Source organism: Crassostrea angulata, chromosome 10, assembly GCF_025612915.1.
Source record: "Crassostrea angulata isolate pt1a10 chromosome 10, ASM2561291v2, whole genome shotgun sequence".
NCBI lineage: Eukaryota > Metazoa > Mollusca > Bivalvia > Ostreida > Ostreidae > Magallana > Magallana angulata.
This window is the reverse complement of record NC_069120.1, coordinates 51,573,276-51,592,250: the sequence shown is the minus strand read 5'-3', so window position 1 is coordinate 51,592,250 and position 18,975 is coordinate 51,573,276. Positions and strand designations below refer to the sequence as shown.

Here is an 18,975-nt window from a genome sequence, read left to right as displayed (position 1 = left end):
AAAGCATGATATTAACATTTCTAAAACTGTTATCGGTGCTTTTTAAGAATATAATAATCTTCAATATGTAAACGGTGATCATTTTGTTTGCATACATGCATGTGTACACTTAAGAAATACATTACCAAAATTTAGTTGTTCTGCCACAGGCTCATTTTCTATGTCGAAGTAAAACGCCAAGCTTTTTACATTCTTTATTCAGCCAGTATAGCAGGGAATTTACGGTAACATCTGAAATTTAACAACGTATAAACATTCTTACTATACCTAATATACTTAGAGAAATTTATCAGTGAACACTGCACTTTCATACACACTTGCCAAATATCTCGAATGAAGTTTTAAATTAATAATCAGAAAATAATACTAGACCGTTGCGAGCAACGAGTGGGTCTTCCGTCCGATTTTTGAATAAATGAGATAAAATCCTTCACTTTTAGGACTAAATAGTTAATCAACGCAAAGAAAATTAGGGAAAAAAAAATTTCAGCCCTATATCTTTATTCATTTTTTAGATCTCGAGCCGACAAAATTGACTTTTAAAAATCGTAAACGGACGATAACTTCCGACCGGAAGTGATTATCAAAAATTTGAAACGGCGGTACAAACTTCAGATGCCGACACATCAACCCTTAAAATTTGAAGAAAATCGAATGAGCCATCTTCGAGAAATCGCCTGCACAAAATTTGTAAGACGAAAAAAGAATAAAAACTAGAGCAAAGCTCGTTGCAAAGCAACGAGTGGGTCTTCCGTTAATGTCGGAAGTAAAGCTGGAAGTTCCTGTAGGAAGCAGAGCTCTTTAACCAATATCAAGAGTAACTAAAATAAAAAGATGAAAAAAATCGAATTATTCCTGGTACGACTTAACAAAACCCGAATGATTTTAAGTACGAATTAACAAAAATTATTTCGATTTCAAGAACGACTTAACAAAAAAAATCCGAATGTGTTCAAGTACGACTTAACAATTATTTTTGGTACGAGTTAATTTAACTAATAACTTTATGCTATTTTTTAAACCAAGAACGTGGAATCAAAATTTCCGGAAAAATCAATTTTTAAACCCCGATATCTCTGTAACGCATCCTCCGATTTTTAAACGGATTTCAGTTTCGTATTCAGCATGACAATTACTGTAAGATACGCACGTTTAATTTTCAAAATCGAAAAACATGAAAATTCAAAAAAATTGGTTTTGCTTCCGGTTTCGACCGGAAGTGTTCGAATTGAGTTTCCAGCCTTATGTCATAAGTAAAACGGTAGTTCTACCTACTCTGTAAATCTCATAGCTTTATCTTAAATCGAAAATGAGAAAAGCTCCGGACAAAATCACTTTTTAAAACGTTAAAAACGTCAATATCTGACGAATTTGATGACGTCATCAAATACTTTTTTCATATCATAGAGATCTTTTAGATATACATTAAACCTGTAAATTTCAAAACAATCGATGCAAGCGTTTTTGAAATATTTGAGTTGGAAAAAAAAATAAAAAGAATAATAATAATAAGAATAAGAAAAAAAAGAAACCGTAGAAAAACAAAAGGGTCTTCCGTTGGAAAACGGAAGACCCTAATAACTAGATACGATCTCGTTACGAGTAATGAGTGGGTCTTCCGTTCAATTCTAAAACGATAGCATTTAGATATTAATGAAATCATCAATACAGATATTTTCTCTTCTACAATGCTTAACAAAATATGTCTCCTTCTTTAGATATATTGCGTCAAATTTTGAGTACTTTGGCCCCTAAAAATCCCTAATTACGTAATAAATGGGCGTGGCAATGATTTTTTCTGAAAGATATTGTAGTGATCAACAACTTTGCTTCGATAATGTATTACAAAATCTGTATTGTTTTTAAGTAATCTGTAATAGAGTTTACGAGAGTCTTGGCCCCTCATTTAAGGGGCCAGCCCCTTTTTCTTAAGTTCAATCAAAAGGTCTCACGAATTATAACATTTTTTGTTCTTACACTTATCTAGAATTGTTGTTCATTTTATAATTACAAATGATAGGATTTAGGGGCCAGCCCTCTAGATCCTTAATGGGGACAGACATTAGTGCTTTGAGTAATGGAATCTATTAAAATCATCAATGCAAACATTTTCTCTGCTACAATGCTTAACAAAATATGTCTCCTTTTCTAGATATATTGCGTCAAAGTTTAAGTACTTTGGCCCCTAAAAATCCCTAATTACGTAATAAATGGGCGTGGCAATGATTTTTTTCTGATAAATATTGTTACGATCAACAACTTTGCTTATATAATGCATTACAATATCTTTATCGTTTTTAAGTTATTTGTAATAGAGTTTACGGGTGTCTTGGCCCCTAATTAAAGGGGCCAGCCCCTTTTTCATGATTTCTTTGTAAAGTTCTTTGGAATTCTAACATTTTTTGTTCTTACACCTATCTAAAACTGTTGTTCATTTTTGAGATACAAATGATTGAATATTTTAGGGGCCTGCCCTGTAGATCCCTTATGGTGACAGACATTGGTGTTTTGATAAGTGGACACGATTTAAACTATTATTGCAAATATTTTCTCTTCTATGATGTCTAGCAAAATATGTCTACTTCTCTAGATATATTGCGTCAAAATTAAAGTACTTTGGCCCCTAAAAATCTCTTATTACGTAATAAATGGGGTTGTCAATGATTTTTTTTTGATAAATATTGTTACAATCAACAACTTTGCTTCTAGAATGCATTACAAATTCTTTATTGTTTGTAAGTTATTTGTAATAGAGTTTACGAGTGTCTTGGCCCCTTGTAAAATTAGCCAGCCCCTTTTTCGTGATTTCTTTGAAAAGGTCTTTAGAATTCTAACATTTTTTTTTCTTACGCCTATCTAAAATTGTTGTTCATTTTTGTTTTACAAATGATTGAATATTTTAGGGGCCAGCCCTGTAGATCCCTTATGGAGACAGATATTGGTGTTTTGATTAGTGGAATCAATTTTAACCATTAATGCAAACATTTTTTCTTCTATGATGTTTAACAAAATATGTCTACTTCTCTAGATATGTTGCGTCCAAGTTTAAGTACTTTGGCCCCTAAAAATCCCTAATTACGTAATAAATAGGCGTGGCAATGATTTTTTCTAATAGATATTGTTGCGATCAACAACTTTGCTTCTATAATGCATTACAAAATCCTTATCATTTTTAAGTTATCTGTAATAGAGTTTACCAGTCGCTTGGCCCCCTATAAAAAGGGGCCAGCCCCTTTTTCTTGATTTTCTTGGAAAGATCTTTTGATAATCTACTATTTTTATTAAATATGTCTTAATAAAATATCAACTGATAAGAAGATACAGATCAAAACGTATGAAAATTTTGAATGAAAATTCGTACCCAATTTTCGTGCCTACGCGAGCTCCAAGAAAAGGTGCCACTAACGTAAAACAACATAATAGTGCACAACTTCAAACTATTGACTATCTATCCTGAAAATTTCATAGTCATATCTCTGATAATTTTTGAGATCAGCTCTGCACAAAATAGGTCGTAAAAAATTACAAAATAGCCGATAAATCGGTACCGGAAGTGACGACACGAAAAATGAAAAAAAATGTATGAAGTTTAGATCACACCCAATAATCTGTGAAAAAATGGCTGATATCGGTCAAAAGGGTTTCAAGAAATCGCTTGCACAAAATTTGGAAAAAAAAAATAAGAAGAAACAGTACGAAAACTAGATCTCGTTACGAGTAACGAGTAGGTCTTCCGTCCGATTTTGTTTTCATATGATACGATGAATTATCGATATTCTCTGCCAAATCTGCGATCTTTGTGAATCTAGGTTTTTTGTCTCGAGACCGAAAACGGACGAACAAAAGAGGTTTATGAAAATAAAAGCTAGGGTTTTTTATACATATGTTTAGTGTACACTACTGTTAATCATAGCAGATGAAACACCAAAGATAATCAGTTAAACTTGTGAAAAAAATGAATTGTTTGAACTCTTCTGGTGAGTACCGGAAGTGACGGTTGACAAAAGAAAACCCGTTAAAAATCTTCAATCGATTGTCTATCATTTATAAAAGTTTGTGTCTCAATCACTTACAGTGACTAAAATCTCGCTGGTATCAATTTTGTAAAAAAGGCTAAGTACCAAAGATATTTGAAATCTTGCTTGTTTTCAAGTTATCTGTAATATAGTTTACGAGTGTCTTGGCTCCTCATTTAAGGGGCCAGCCCCTGTTTCTTGAGTTCAATCAAAAGTTCTCACGAATACTAACATTTTTTGTTCTTACACCCATCTAAAATTGTTGTTCATTTTTTAAATACAAATGATTGAATATTTTAGGGGCCAGCCCTATAGATCCTTAATGGGGACAGACTTTGGAGTTTTGATTAGTGGAATTGATTAGAATCATCAATGCAAACATTTTCTTTTCTACATTGCCTAACAAAATATGTCTCCTTCTCTAGATATATTGCATCAAAGTTTAAGTACTTTGGCCCCTTAAAATCCCTAATTACGTCATAAATGGGTGTGAAAATGATTTTACCTGATAAATATTGCTACAATCAACAACTTTGCTTCTATATTGCATTACAAAATTTTGATCGTTTTTAAGTTATTTGCAATAGAGTTTACGAGTGTCTTGGCCCCTAATTGAAGGGGCCAGCCCCTTTTTCTTGATTTTGTTGGAAAGAACGTTTAATTATCTACTATTTTTGTTATATATGTCTTAACAAAATATCAACTGATAAAAAGATACAGATGAAAACGTATGAAGAATTTGAATGAAAATTCGTACCCAATTTTCGTGCCTAGGCGAGCTCCAAAAAATGGCGCCACTGGCGTAAAACAAAATAATAGTGCACAACTTCAAACTATAGACTACCTATCCTGAAAATTTCATAGTCATATCTCTGATAGTTTCTGAGATCAGCTCTGCACAAAATAGGTCGTAAAAATGTACAAAATGGCCGATAAATCGGTACCGGAAGTGCCGACAGGAAAAATCTCAAAAACGTATGAAGTTTACATCAAGACTCATCTTCTCTGAAAAAATGGTCGAAATCGGTCGAATAGTTTAGGAGAAATCTCGTGCACAAAATTTGTGGAAAAAAATAATAATAATAACTAGATACGACCTCGTTACGAGTAACGAGTAGGTCTTCCGTCCGATTTTTTTTTTTTAGATAAAATGATACCATGAGATATCGATACAATTTCAAAATTACCCCCCCCCCCCCCAAAAAAAAAAAATAAATTTGAAGATAAAGAATAAAAACCCTAATTACGTCAGACATGGGCCTGACGATGACTCTTTCAAACCGATAATGTAGAGATCAACAACTTTGATTTTTATAATGCATAACAAAATATTTATCGTTTTCAAATTATTCGTAATAGAGTTTACGAGTATCTTGGTCTCTAATTAAAGGGGCCAGCCCCTTTTTCTTGATTTTATGGGATAGGACTTTTGATTCTCTACTACTTTTGTTCTATATGTCTTGTCAAAATATCAACTGATAAAAAGATACTGATCAAAACATATGGAAATTTTGATTCGAAATCTGTACCCCATTGTTGTGCCTAAGCGAGCTCCAAGGAATAGCGCCACTGGTGCAAAACAACTAAATAGTGCACAACTTCAAACCATGCTCTACCTATCCTGAAAATTTCAAAGTCATATCTCTTATAGTTTCTGAGATCAACTCTGCACAAAATTGGTCGTCAAAAATTACAAAATCGACCGTAAATCCGGACCGGAAGTGACGACGACAAAAAATTCAAAAACATATAAAATTCAGATAATTTCCCATCATCTGTGAAAAAATTGTTCAGATCGGTTGAGTAGTTTTCGAGAAATCGCGTGCACAAAATTTGGAAAAAAAAAATAATAATAAACAGTACGAAAACAATAAGGTCTTCCGTTGGAAACGGAAGACCTTAATAAGGTAAAATATTGAAATCACGCGTTCTTCGTTTTCTCGCACAGTTTAAAAGTGAAGCTTTCCATATTTCATCTATATAATGATTAACGTTATGCGCGGACCTAGAAAGGGTCTTGGGAATAAAACTGCCAAAAATTAAGGGTTTTAGAGGGGGCAAACCCCCCCCCCCCCAAAAAAAAAAAAAAATTAATTTTTTTTTTTTTAAAAACTTGTTACTTTTATACTATTCATCTGATTTTTAAAATCTTTTCGGTTTATTGTACAGAGGAGAGAATACAATTTAAAAAATGTGGTCCGGGGGTTACTTTTTGACACCTTTTAGGAGTTTAAGGCGACTAAAAATGACTATTGAATCTTCAGCTGCCGTGTATGGCTTGATCTGTAGGGGAAAAATTTGAAACTCCCGATCCTTTCACTCAATTTTAAATAAAAACTCATGTAAATGTACATAGGACCTCATTCTTATTGTCGGCCAAATCTTAAGCAGAATGAACAATTTATAATTAAAATCCTGAAATCAAACAGCACGTACATGTATTGATTGTACGGGGAATCAAAATGTACACAGTGCACGGGGTGTAAGCAAACGTATAACTATTCAGATGCATGTATATTTTTTGTATTTTGTTAAATCAGAAAAGATATGCATTATTTCTGAATGTTGAAACTGTGAAAATTACAGTCATCGATTTTATACTGAATAAATTTACATGTTACGTGTTTCGTCATTTCTTCATTTATCCAGCATAATTATATCAATCCCATTTAATTCAAACAGTAGATTATCCTTGTAAACGACGTGAAAAAAAACTTTTAAAGCAGAAATCCATGTGCAGAATGCATAACTAATTGTTTATCGACATCCTTGCGTTGGTGTAAACTGAACCCGCGATTTCTACTTTCGGTTTGCTTTCCGATCGCAGCTTTTGAAACTGACATGTTCCCCACTGTTCAATCAATTACTAACATTATTTAGACCCGACCTTTCTATTTATGTCCTTACCGTGGCATTAACACACTCTCACGTCCATGAATTAAGTGGTTTTGATTGCACTCTCTGCATGGTCAATGAAATTCGTACGCGCGAACCCAATGGTGCGTTCCAATCCCACCTCAGACAACGTTATTCAACTTATTGTCTACCACTCTTAAACGCCATGCACATAACGATTTTTGTAGAAGATTGTGCAGGATTTGGTATCACTAGATACGACCTCGTTACGAGTAACGAGTAGGTCTTCCGTCCGATTTTTTTTTTTTAGATAATTGATGCCATGAGATATCGATACAATTTCAAAATTACCCCCCCCCCCCCCAAAAAAAATAAATTTGAAGATAAAGAATAAAAACCCTAATTACGTCAGACATGGGCCTGACGATGACTCTTTCAAACCGATAATGTAGAGATCAACAACTTTGATTTTTATAATGCATAACAAAATATTTATCGTTTTCAAGTTATTCGTAATAGAGTTTACGAGTCTCTTGGTCCCTTATTAAAGGGGCCAGCCCCTTTTTCTTGATTTTATGGGATAGAACTTTTGATTCTCTACTACTTTTGTTCTATGTGTCTTGTCAAAATATCAACTGATAAAAAGATACTGATCAAAACATATGGAAATTTTGATTCGAAATCTGTACCCCATTGTTGTGCCTAAGCGAGCTCCAAGGAATAGCGCCACTGGTGCAAAACAACTAAATAGTGCACAACTTCAAACCATGCTCTACCTATCCTGAAAATTTCAAAGTCATATCTCTTATAGTTTCTGAGATCAACTCTGCACAAAATTGGTCGTCAAAAATTACAAAATCGACCGTAAATCCGGACCGGAAGTGACGACGACAAAAAATTCAAAAACATATAAAATTCAGATAATTTCCCATCATCTGTGAAAAAATTGTTCAGATCGGTTGAGTAGTTTTCGAAAAATCGCGTGCACAAAATTTGGAAAAAAAAAATAATAATAAACAGTACGAAAACAATAAGGTCTTCCGTTGGAAACGGAAGACCTTAATAATAAGAAATCGTACGAAAACTATAAGGTCTTCCGTTGGAAACGGAAGACCTTAACAATAAGGTCTTCCGCTGGAAACGGAAGACCTTAAAAATTGAAAAAGAAAATATAGAATAATAGCAGGGTCTTCCGCGGGAGACGAAAGACCCTAATTACAAAATATATAGGTATAGGAAAAAAGACATACATCTTTGCGCCTTTGCACCACAAAAAATATGAATGATGAAGCGTCCCAGACGCTGTAGAGAGGATACTGTAAAATTTTATATTTTTGTTGGGTCAAACTTTCTTTGTTTTTAAACAAAATAAGATTTCGTTGGCATTTAATATCGTCATATCGTAATCTCTTTGTATTCATTAATACTTGGGTAAAAAATTCGTCATGGATTAAATTTCGTTGAGTTATATTGCCAACGAAAATAACGAAATTTCATCCTCAATGAATATTTCTGCTCAAACAGCATGTACGTCCCAGACGCGCGGGAAACAATGTCTCTCAGAAACAGCTTATAGAATGTAATTAGCAGTAAGTAAATTCGGAACCCAAAACTGACCGGCACCATAAATTCCGGTGACGTTACATTATGATTAGGGGAGTTTCTGGTGACCTTAATTAAGCTCCTCTGATATCGATTACATAACAAACAACATGTTTCCGACGTCAACGTTTTTAGAGTGATGTCATTGCTTTGTAAAAAAAAACCGCTATTAAATTCTTGGTGTGTATTCCGTATTGCATAATAGCAAACCTATACATTCTAGTGTCATGTAATGCATAATTATATCTCTTGGTTAAGTCATCAATTACTTTGGGACGGTTTTTGTAAATTGTCAAATGTTAAAAGTATCAGTACATGTATATTTCGTTTTTCTGTTCTGACTTCTGTAATCAGATGTTGAGACCTTCAAGTTCTTATACCTACCTACCTACCTACCTACCTACCTACCTACCTACCTACCTACCTACCTACCTACCTACATACATACATGTATACTGATGTAATTCTTAACACGATTATAAAATCATGTAAAATTTGCTTGTATTTATCTTTGAACACAAATAGCCTGATATTTATGCAACTGCAAACGAAATATGTTTGTCTTTGTCTACCGTAAATGTGTAGTTTCCAAAAATTCAATCAATACAAATAATACAATCATACAATATTTTCTTATGCGTTTCTTTGCAGGTTTATTTGATGTACCTTATTATTCGATATTTACTTTAGATATAAAAATTCGATGAGTGAAATAGATAATTTGTATATTTCTTCTGAATGAATAGGACATCTTCAATAGTTTCTTTAAAAAAAAACATCATGCCGATATTCATATCCTAAAGATTTCATTTAATTCCTATTAAAAGTTACTGCTAATACAATGTTTTATTAAGAAATGTAATAGGTTTTTACATCCAATATATCTTTATTTGATTTCAATTCGTTTAATTGATTTCACAACTACTGAAAATAAGATGAGGTAATTAACTCATTGAATCTCATGGTCACAGTTTTGGTAAATTTTTGTCCTTCTATTTTTATTCTTAACAAAGCTTTTGTAATGCATTTCTGATGATCAACCAAATTTGTGCCATTCGTAGAGTTAAAGGCAGGTTACATAGCTCACAATTCTTTGATATGAAAAATTGACCGTGCCTGGTTCTTGTTTACGTTGGTTCAATATACCAATACATATTCTTTTTAAGCTGTTTTTAATCTCTTAATTTGTTTTGATCATAAATAAACAGTTCCTAGTGTTTGTGACATCCATGTTAGATGTACATCTCGAATTTTTTTCAACATTTGAAATTTAAACAATTACATGACCTGAGCTTTGTATATATAACAAAGAATAGTGAGCTCTGTAACTCCATAATAATTCGACGACTGGCACTCAAATTTATGTTGACTATTAGAAATACCGAATTGAAGCAATTATTTGTGTAATCATTTCAAACGGAAAAGTACATTTGACCTCAATTGTGACCAAGCCCATTTAACAAATATTATTGTTTGAAAATGCATCTTAGACGGGTTCGAAATAGTCATCGTTTTAAGGACATCATTATCCTGATTTAAGTGCAGTACCTTATTATACTCATGGCATATGAATAAAGGTTTAGTACAGAATATTGTTTCAGGAGGAACAGTCGACTTTAGCATTCAAGAAACCACTGATACAGGAAAAATGAAGTCTATTTACGAGGTTTGCGGGGGTCCGTGGGGTGGCACCATAGTTGACCAGCAATTTATTCAATTTCTTATCAAACTTGTTGGAGCAGATGTGTTTACTGAGTTTAAGGATAAGAGTAGGTCTGAATACCTGGAGCTAATGCGAATCCTAGAAATCAAGAAAAAGCAAGTTGATTACAACTCACAGACCATGATCCCCATAGGAGTACCAATTGCTTTGTTTGAAATTTTAGAAGAACATACTGGATGCAATATTTCAGAAATAATCTCAATGTCTCCCTATTCCAATTCAGTTACATATTTGCGCGATAAGTTAAGATTTGATGCAAGTTTGCTCAGATCTTTTTTTAGAAGTTCGTTACATAACATAATATCTCACCTACGAGATATACTGGAAGAACCAGCCTGTCAAGATTTGCTGGGAATAGTGGTTGTCGGTGGTTATGCAGACAGTCAGCTGGTCATTGAGAGCCTTAAAGACGCTTTTCCCGGAAGACGAATTATCGAACCTATGGAATCTGGTCTTGCTGTAGCCAAAGGTGCCGTTCTTTTTGGTCATGATCCATATGTTATTTGCTCACGTGTGTGTCGCTATACATATGGAGATGATATTTGTTTACCATTTGATAAAAACAAACACCCATATGGCAATATGACACAAATAAACAAAGTGTGGTATTGCAAAAATATTTTTCGAAAGTTTTTTTAAAAAGGAGAAAATGTCTTTCTTGGAGAAAAACGATCCTTTACTGCTGATTTCGACTTCCGCGACAAAGGCAGAGTTTATATGCGGGAACAACTTTTGACAATTAAAGTTTATGTCTCAAATCAAGCAAATACTGTGTATATTGATGATGTTGGGTGTCGTGTTTTAGGTGAAATAGTTGTTTTTTGTGAAAATGAAAAGTGGCCAGAAATGTTTACATGTACAATAGAAATGGAAATAGCAGGAACTGAAATTCAAGTTACTGCAAGCATAAGCACTGGAGAGAAAGCAGAAGCAAGTTTAACTTTTTTTATAAGTTTTGACTAAAATGGCTGGTAATTGAAAATTTACTTGTAATTTTAAAGATCCTTTAACATCATACTCCAAATTGATACTTGTACTTTTTATTCAAAACATGTAATTTTTGACTACAATGTTTTGACTTTTATTACTTAGAACTAATGTGTTTGAATAAATACTATAGAATAAGATAAAGTTTATTTCATTTGGTAGCATTATAATTAATCAATGGATTATTTTTCACAAATGATTTTTTTCAAATATAGGGTAGACTTTTGTTTGCATGTTGAAAATAAAAGATGTGTGGATTACTATAATTGTTGTTATTTTCTTTAAACTTTATATGATTTTGTTCTCTTATGCGATTTCTTAATAACATTTTTTAGCCGTTACTTCCATCTAATTAACATTTAAAGATGCTAAGAAAATTTCTTTAACATTATTTTCACGGTTGCGTGCAAATTTTTAAAACAAACAATATACCACAATAGTGTACTATAATGAAAACAAATATGACCTTATAGCCTGAAAATTTACAAGAAACCGAAGCTTGCTTTCAGCAGCTATTGCCAGCGAACGGTGCATTGCATCCTCAAGATGAATTATTTGATCCGTTTAATAGACGTTTTAAGCATTGTCAAGTTATTTCTGGTAAACACATTATCACCATACATAAAATATTATACTATATAAAGCGTATTAACGTTTTTGAGACATAAATCGGTTTCGATGTTTTATTAATCATATTGAAACATCCAAAATATAAGTGTCCAGATGAATTTAAATACAAAATATTTTTATTTTATTTCATGCTAAATCAAAATCAAAACTGTTATTTGGACTGTTAAAGAGCAACTCGTTTATAAAATTTTTAACTAGCATGATTATTCAGATCGTTAGTTTCAAATTAGAACATTATTCGTTCGTTTTCTTTCAATAATGCATGAAGAATAACCGTAAGATTTGAATCCAGTAATAAATTTAAACTTGAAATTCATTTTAATAATGTGTTATACGTTTAAATAATATGCACAATTACTTTTTGCCTCGTTTTACAGGTGGAACTGTAGATGTTGCTGTTCAAGAAACGACCAAAGACGGCAAAATGAAAACTATTTACAAGGTTTGCGGTGGTAACTGGGGAGGAACTAAAGTAGATGAAAGTTTTCTTCACTTCCTAGATCAGTTGTTCGGATCGGGGAATATGAAACATTTAAAAAACGAAGGTAGGTCGGAGTATCTAGAATTTCTTAGAGGATTTGAACTAAAGAAGAGAATATTCAACAATGACTCGACTAAAAGAGTTGTCCTGAAGATTCCTCCAGCTTTTGTGGAAATTTTGTTTGAAAAAAGCGGCGAAAATTTCGAAAATACAATCAAAACATCACAACACAATAGTGCATTGTCATTTAGTGGAGACAAAATATATATCGACCATTCCCTGTTTACGTCATTTTTTGAGAGCTCGGTGAATGATTTTCTTTCTCATATTAAAGAGATTTTGGATGTAGACATTTGTCGTGATTTAGTTGGGATTGTGATGGTTGGTGGATTTGCCGATAGTATGTTTGTAAATTCTGCCATGAAAAAGGCTTTCCCAGGCAAAAAGTTTATCATTCCAATGGAAGCTGGTTTGGCTGTTGCCAAGGGAGCAGTTCTCTATGGACACGATCCTAACATAATTTTTTCTCGAAGATGTCGATATACATACGGACACTGTACTGGCATTCCCTTTGATATTTCTATACATCCAAAATATAGGTTAAACATTATAGAAGAAAAACTTTTCTGCAGTGGAATTTTTTCTAAGTCTTATACTATTGGTCAACAAGTATCGCTTGGTGAATTCGTAGAAAAAAAACAACAACCTATTCGTGTGTCGATGAATATAGGAAGCATTTGCGCGATGAACCTATCAATGTAAATGTCTTCATTTCAAAAAAGGAAGCACCTATGTATGTTGATGAATGTGGATGTGAACTACTCGGAAAAATAATAATAGAATGTAAAAACGACGAAAGAAAATGGCCGGAAAGAGTTTTTGTCAAAACAAGAATGGAGATTGCCGGAACAGAAATAAAAGTCACGGCTTCTACTCATACTGGTGAAAGCGTGGATGCATCTTTTGAGTTCCTATGATCTCGAACTTTCTAAAGTTATGTAATAGATTATCATTAAATAAGAATAATATTGTTTTAAAACTTTATGACATCATTGAATTGTCCTGGTGTAACTGGTGACTGAATTTTAACCTCTATGGTTCAGATCACGTGTACATCATTCTCGTGCAAACTAATGAATGGAACTATAATTACCAGTTATTATGAAAACATTGTGTGTAAATCAATTGTTACGTAAGCAATGCTATGTTACGGATTGTATAAAGTAGCTGGTATTCTGTAATCATATAAAAATTTACAATAAAGGATCTTTATTAGGTGTAATCGACTTATCATATTTTTATTACGTGTTAACTTTATGTGTCAGAATTTAAGTGAAGATTGGTTATTTACCTTCATAAATCTAAATTATTTATTACAAATGAATAAAATAATTGTCAAAGCATCGACAATCCATTTGGTTAATTTGATTATTATATTAATGTTTTATGTGAATCATTTATAACTTTAATATAACCGTTATAATAGGTGTATTTGGAAATATGCATTAATTCTATCATTATAGATAAAAATTGTTTTTATCAGATTGTCTGAATCAAGGACTCGATCAGCTCATTGCGCCGTCCGGGCATTTTTGTGACGTTATGGAATACCTACAATTAAGAAATATGGATAAGAATAATTACCTATAATGTCATTTTTTGTGTTGTATATTACCAAATACCTCACGGATAATGACATAAGGCAATGATTTAAGTGACCAACGAATCCTTCTGTTATGGAAATATATAGAAAGCGTCTTCCAAAATATTGTCACGTTCATGCTATTTGTTTACATCGATTTTTCACTCTTCAATTTTACCTAGTACTAATATATTTTGTTTTTTCAAAACTAAAGATATTGATTATGACATTTTTCACATGGTTGGTAAAAAACAAGCTGAAACTTTTATAGCTATTATCGGATCTTAATTGTTTTTCATGTCAAAGAGGATCGTTCCAAGTATATTGTTTGCCTTGAACGTGGTTCTTAGATGGCTTAATGGTGCTGTTTGCCCGCTTTTCCTACCTTTGATCGGATAAAGTAAAATAAGATACATATTCTCCTTTATTAAAAAAACGGTGATAAAGCAAAACGTATCAGAAGTTTCCCACAAAGGGATGTCTTACAATTTTGTAAGAGTTTATTATAAAAATAGATCTATTATATCATAATAAAAGTATTTACTTTAGCGTCTACAAAATAAATTATACATGTAATACCCAGATCTATAGACAAAATACGACTGATAAATTCTATAAAGACGAAAACCCTACTTATCAAACAATGATCTTCCTTAAGTTACGGTTTTTTACACAACATACACAAACTATAGAAAGATATACACAAAGCGAACAAAATAAAAAAGATTGCAATGCACACGAAACTTATTGAAAATATTTGGTGGTACAGTAAAAGAAAACTTTACCAGCACATTCATCGCATAATTTCGAAACATGATCGGTACCATCAAACACTAGCTTTTTGACAAGACGTAGCTAAAAATTATGTACGGAGTCTCTACAAGTCTATTCCCCGTTGACTAAATACATAGGTATAGTTTCAGGAATCTTATTCAGTTTGCTAAAGCATGTACCGAGTTTTTTTTCGAGTTATCTTTCTTACGTCCGTTCTGCGACGCTATTTTTTTTTTTTATAATACTTGCTTAATATCTTTTTCTGGAAATGGAGGGAGAAGCAGATGGCTTTTACGGTCAATTAGTGAATTCACAATATATATCACTGAATATTCATCTCCGAACATGTTTTGTAACCGTGCGTTAGGGTTCTAATAATCTTTCAGTGAAAGTGCATTTACATCTTAGAGTGTAATATCCCTCTGCCATTAACCACATATTTTTTTTTAATTTCGTTTTGATTTTCATCAAAGTCAATACCAAAAATTCCAATGAAACATAGTCAAAGTGATGAAGCGCTGCTAGGTTTTTCAAAAATTGATAATGTGTTTAATCATGTTATGAAGAAAATTAGATATAGTGATTTTAAAAAATCTAAGTTTTACCATCGCAGCATAAAATTAAAAATATTAGTTGCATATGAAAATACAAATACAAATATAGCTTTATACAATATCAAATCATCTTACAAAACAAAGTGAAGCGCTGCTTTTTAGTTCAGAATAACACTTGGTTGTATAGGATTTAAACAAAAACTACTTCAATCAGCAAGAGTTATCTTTCTTTATCATGAACTATTGAATGTATATGATAAATAACTATAGTTTCTAATTTTTAGAAGAGGTTTTCTGTTTTTTAATTTGGATAATATAGAAGTAAATAGATCCATGTGTTTTGGAATGCTAAAAAAGTAAACCAGAGCATTTTGTTATAACACAAAAGGGAGATCAAATGAATGATCTTCCAGTAATTGGCATAATTTCAATACAGGGGTATATTATCTTGAATAAAATGTGATATTGTTCTTTTTTTAAATATTGTTTTCCCATATCTGATCTTTAAGAATAGAAAAACCTGTTTTAACTTTAAACATTTGAAATGTTATCAGTTTCAAATGATGATGATTAAGACTATAGTTTGCAATTGTCTTCGTATGTTTTTTCCAATCATTATAGATTTACCTCTGTGATCGAGCTATTAAGAAAGAAATTTAAAAAATTCCATCTATAGATTCTCTGGCCTAAAATATCAAATACGTTTTATTCATGTACTGTTGTAGAACATATATTATTTAGTTATACATGTATTTAAAAAAAATCCATTGGGTGATAGGAGAACGGGAGGAGGGGTATAGATATTAACTCAAAAAAAATTTGATCAATATGATTAGTTTCTTGTACTTTTTTGTAGAACTTTTCTTTCTTTTTGCTCCACTCCTCATTCCGGTTAAAGTTGGGGCTGAAATTTCCGTTCAAATTTCATCTTTTAATATTTGAATAAATGTCGCCTTTTTTCAGCAAAAAGTGGGGCTGAATACCGCCCCCCTTGTTGTTACATACCTTGGTAATTGTGAGTGATCAGAAAGAAAGTGGGAATATTTTTTACAAAAGTTATCTCTCTTATCAGAGAGACATTCCACTTTAAAAATCTTTTCATTAAACAGCCGATAATTAACAGGCAAACTGGGTGTATCATAATGATGATGGATAAAGAGTTCCAAAGCATGAATATAGATAATATGGACAATTTATTGCTGAAACAAGTCTTTGGCATACAATGCTTTAAGGTATTCGATCCATAATAGCAGCAGATTCAAAGATTATGGATGCATAACATTTATGTATGGGCTTAAAACTCAGTATACTTGGACATAATTTTCATGTTTAGGTATCAGTATGTAGGATTGGAATGTGTCCTAATAAATGACCTTTTCCTGTTCTCTAAGAGTTGCCCCCCTTTGATTTTAATCTATAAAAATCAATTTGAATAAACATATATACGGTATAGAATTTATTTTTGATGGTTTTTGTACTCCTAAGGATTAAATTCATCTTTTCACCAAGCATTTATTGATATTCTTAGTATTCACTTTTCTATTTAAATAAATGTACTTGCTCGTAAAGACCTAATGCAATATTTATCAATGTACTGCTAAGTAAATAATATTTTTGAAAATTTCTTCCGGCAAATATTTTTCTATACTAAAAAGCTTTGAATTGATATACAAATCTTTACGTATATTGTTAACTTTTTTAAATCATAAAGTTATTTTAATTTTCCATTCTTTTTATTAAAACGTATTGTGATAACGATTTCAGGGGCTGTCCGATATGCCATGTGCATTATCAGATATCTCATTTTACTCAAATAGTAATATGAACATTAAATTCCTTCAAAATCTTCTCTGTGGATTAAAATCTATAATTTTGTTATTTTAATCTATTTCTAAAATGTGTTTCATGCTGATTTAGAAAGACGTCTATGGAACCGAGCGATGTCTTTTCAGGACTTGTAGCGACTACCAGATAAAAACTTTTTCCTTTTTGGAAAAAGGAAAAAGTCACATGGGGTTAGAAAAAAGTCTCACAAGCTTTGCTCAGATGTATGTGATAGAGCATTTTATTAAAGCATACGAACATCCCAAAATCCTGACACAGGGGCTCGTTTACGATACTATTTCTTGAGCTTCTTTACTATAACATCTCGGTAATACCGACTTGTAACACATTTGCCCTTCAGTACGGAATTTGAACTATATATTGAAAAACCTCCTTTGTACTAAAATATGGTCCTTTTGGCAACTTAAAGCATTCTACAGTGTTAACTAAGCCATATTTTAATTCAAACTTCCTTACTGGTTCAAAACACTGCACACATGTTTTTAATTCAATTTGTGATACATTTCTAGGAATTGCTTAGCCGTTTGTATTCGTACTAGTTTGTCATCTGCAATTTAATGTATAATCCATGTGACAGACATATTTTCAAAGAAGCTTTAAAATGCAATGCATCCGCGATAGGGATATGCCAACAGCTTTTGCAATATCACGATTCGAATATGTATATGTCATCACTATTAATTTTTTCCCTGACGTTTGAGACATTTGCCCAGCTTGTTACAGTCACAGGTCGGCCACAATTTGCTGTATTTTTGAATAACTTTGTACCAGTCAAAAATGTCTTTCTCCACTCTCGAACTGTCTCCAGAGCCAATAACTTCCGCTAATTCATCATTGAATGACCTGGTTTTGAGCAAACTTTCAAACAAGGTCTATTTTCTTTGATATTTTTAACCCGTCTCTAATCATTTTTACAACAATGGTTAAAGACAATTGAAATGACGTCAAGTTCAGAACTATGTGGACCTGAAGACTCGTGTTTTTACAGTATGAAATGTGTTAAATAGAGCTATCCGAATGAAATATTATTGGCGAATAATATGTTTTATAGCATTGTATCGCTAATTCTATTTCATCTTTTTTTGAAATTCTAATTATAGTTCAAATTTTTATGATAATTTTTGGCTAAGTCGTCGATCTTGTACCTATTTATAAATGTCTGTGCTTGTTCCTTGTAATTAGCCAATGAAATCAAATATTTTGATCATATAAATATCACTTTTGTTTTCATTTAAGTGTGATAAAGACGTGTTTTTGTAACATAAACTATTGGTTGTTTTGTAAAATTTAATCAACCACCATCCCCATCTAACCGTCGAAATATTTTTATACTTTAAAAAGTCATGATAGACTGTGCAAATATCAGAAATTCATGCTAATGTTTTACATTGTGTGCATCATGGTTGTCAGTATATATGCAGAACTGTGTACAGTATATGCCACCTTAATTTTTACATTTTTATATTAAGGGAGATCACCATGCCATTGTTGTTTACTATTTTTTGTTTATATTTTACCTGGTGATCTCAATATTTTTCAGGTGTTTTTAACTAATAAGGGAGATCCCACAGTACCTGTTCAATAAGTCATTTAATAAGTTTGAGTATTGACTTTGTCAGAGATCTCCTTGTTTGTGATACTGTTTATTTGTGCAAGTTTTTTATTCATTATTGATAAATGACATTGTTTCGTCAATGACTATTTAGTTGTTTTTAGGGTGAACAATTTACAAGATGCAGTTCATAGATGGAACAAAAGATTTGAGTTAATCGGTGGAGTAGGCTTTATTGGTCATTATTAAGATCAATGCATGGGCATAAAGTATTATTATTTACAAATTCTTATCAAACGTGTTTGCGCTGTGC

The 18,975-nt window shown here is 32.2% G+C and overlaps 1 protein-coding gene and 1 pseudogene across 1 annotated transcript; both read left to right on the top strand.

Annotated features, from left to right (window-relative positions):
• Positions 1 to 9,639: 9,639 nt before the first annotated feature.
• LOC128164751 (heat shock 70 kDa protein 12A-like) lies at positions 9,640 to 11,191 on the top strand. Its single transcript, XM_052828744.1, has one exon. It carries the CDS (start codon positions 10,042 to 10,044, stop codon positions 10,834 to 10,836), a length of 795 nt encoding a protein of 264 aa, XP_052684704.1. The 5' UTR covers positions 9,640 to 10,041; the 3' UTR covers positions 10,837 to 11,191.
• An 820-nt stretch (positions 11,192 to 12,011) lies between these two features.
• LOC128168212 (heat shock 70 kDa protein 12B-like) lies at positions 12,012 to 13,541 on the top strand (annotated as a pseudogene).
• Positions 13,542 to 18,975: the final 5,434 nt, after the last annotated feature.

Bases quoted from the DNA above. Each gene is read 5' to 3' on its own strand.
- LOC128164751 (XM_052828744.1), top strand. From the start codon at position 10,042: ATGAATAAAGGTTTAGTACAGAATATTGTTTCAGGAGGAACAGTCGAC.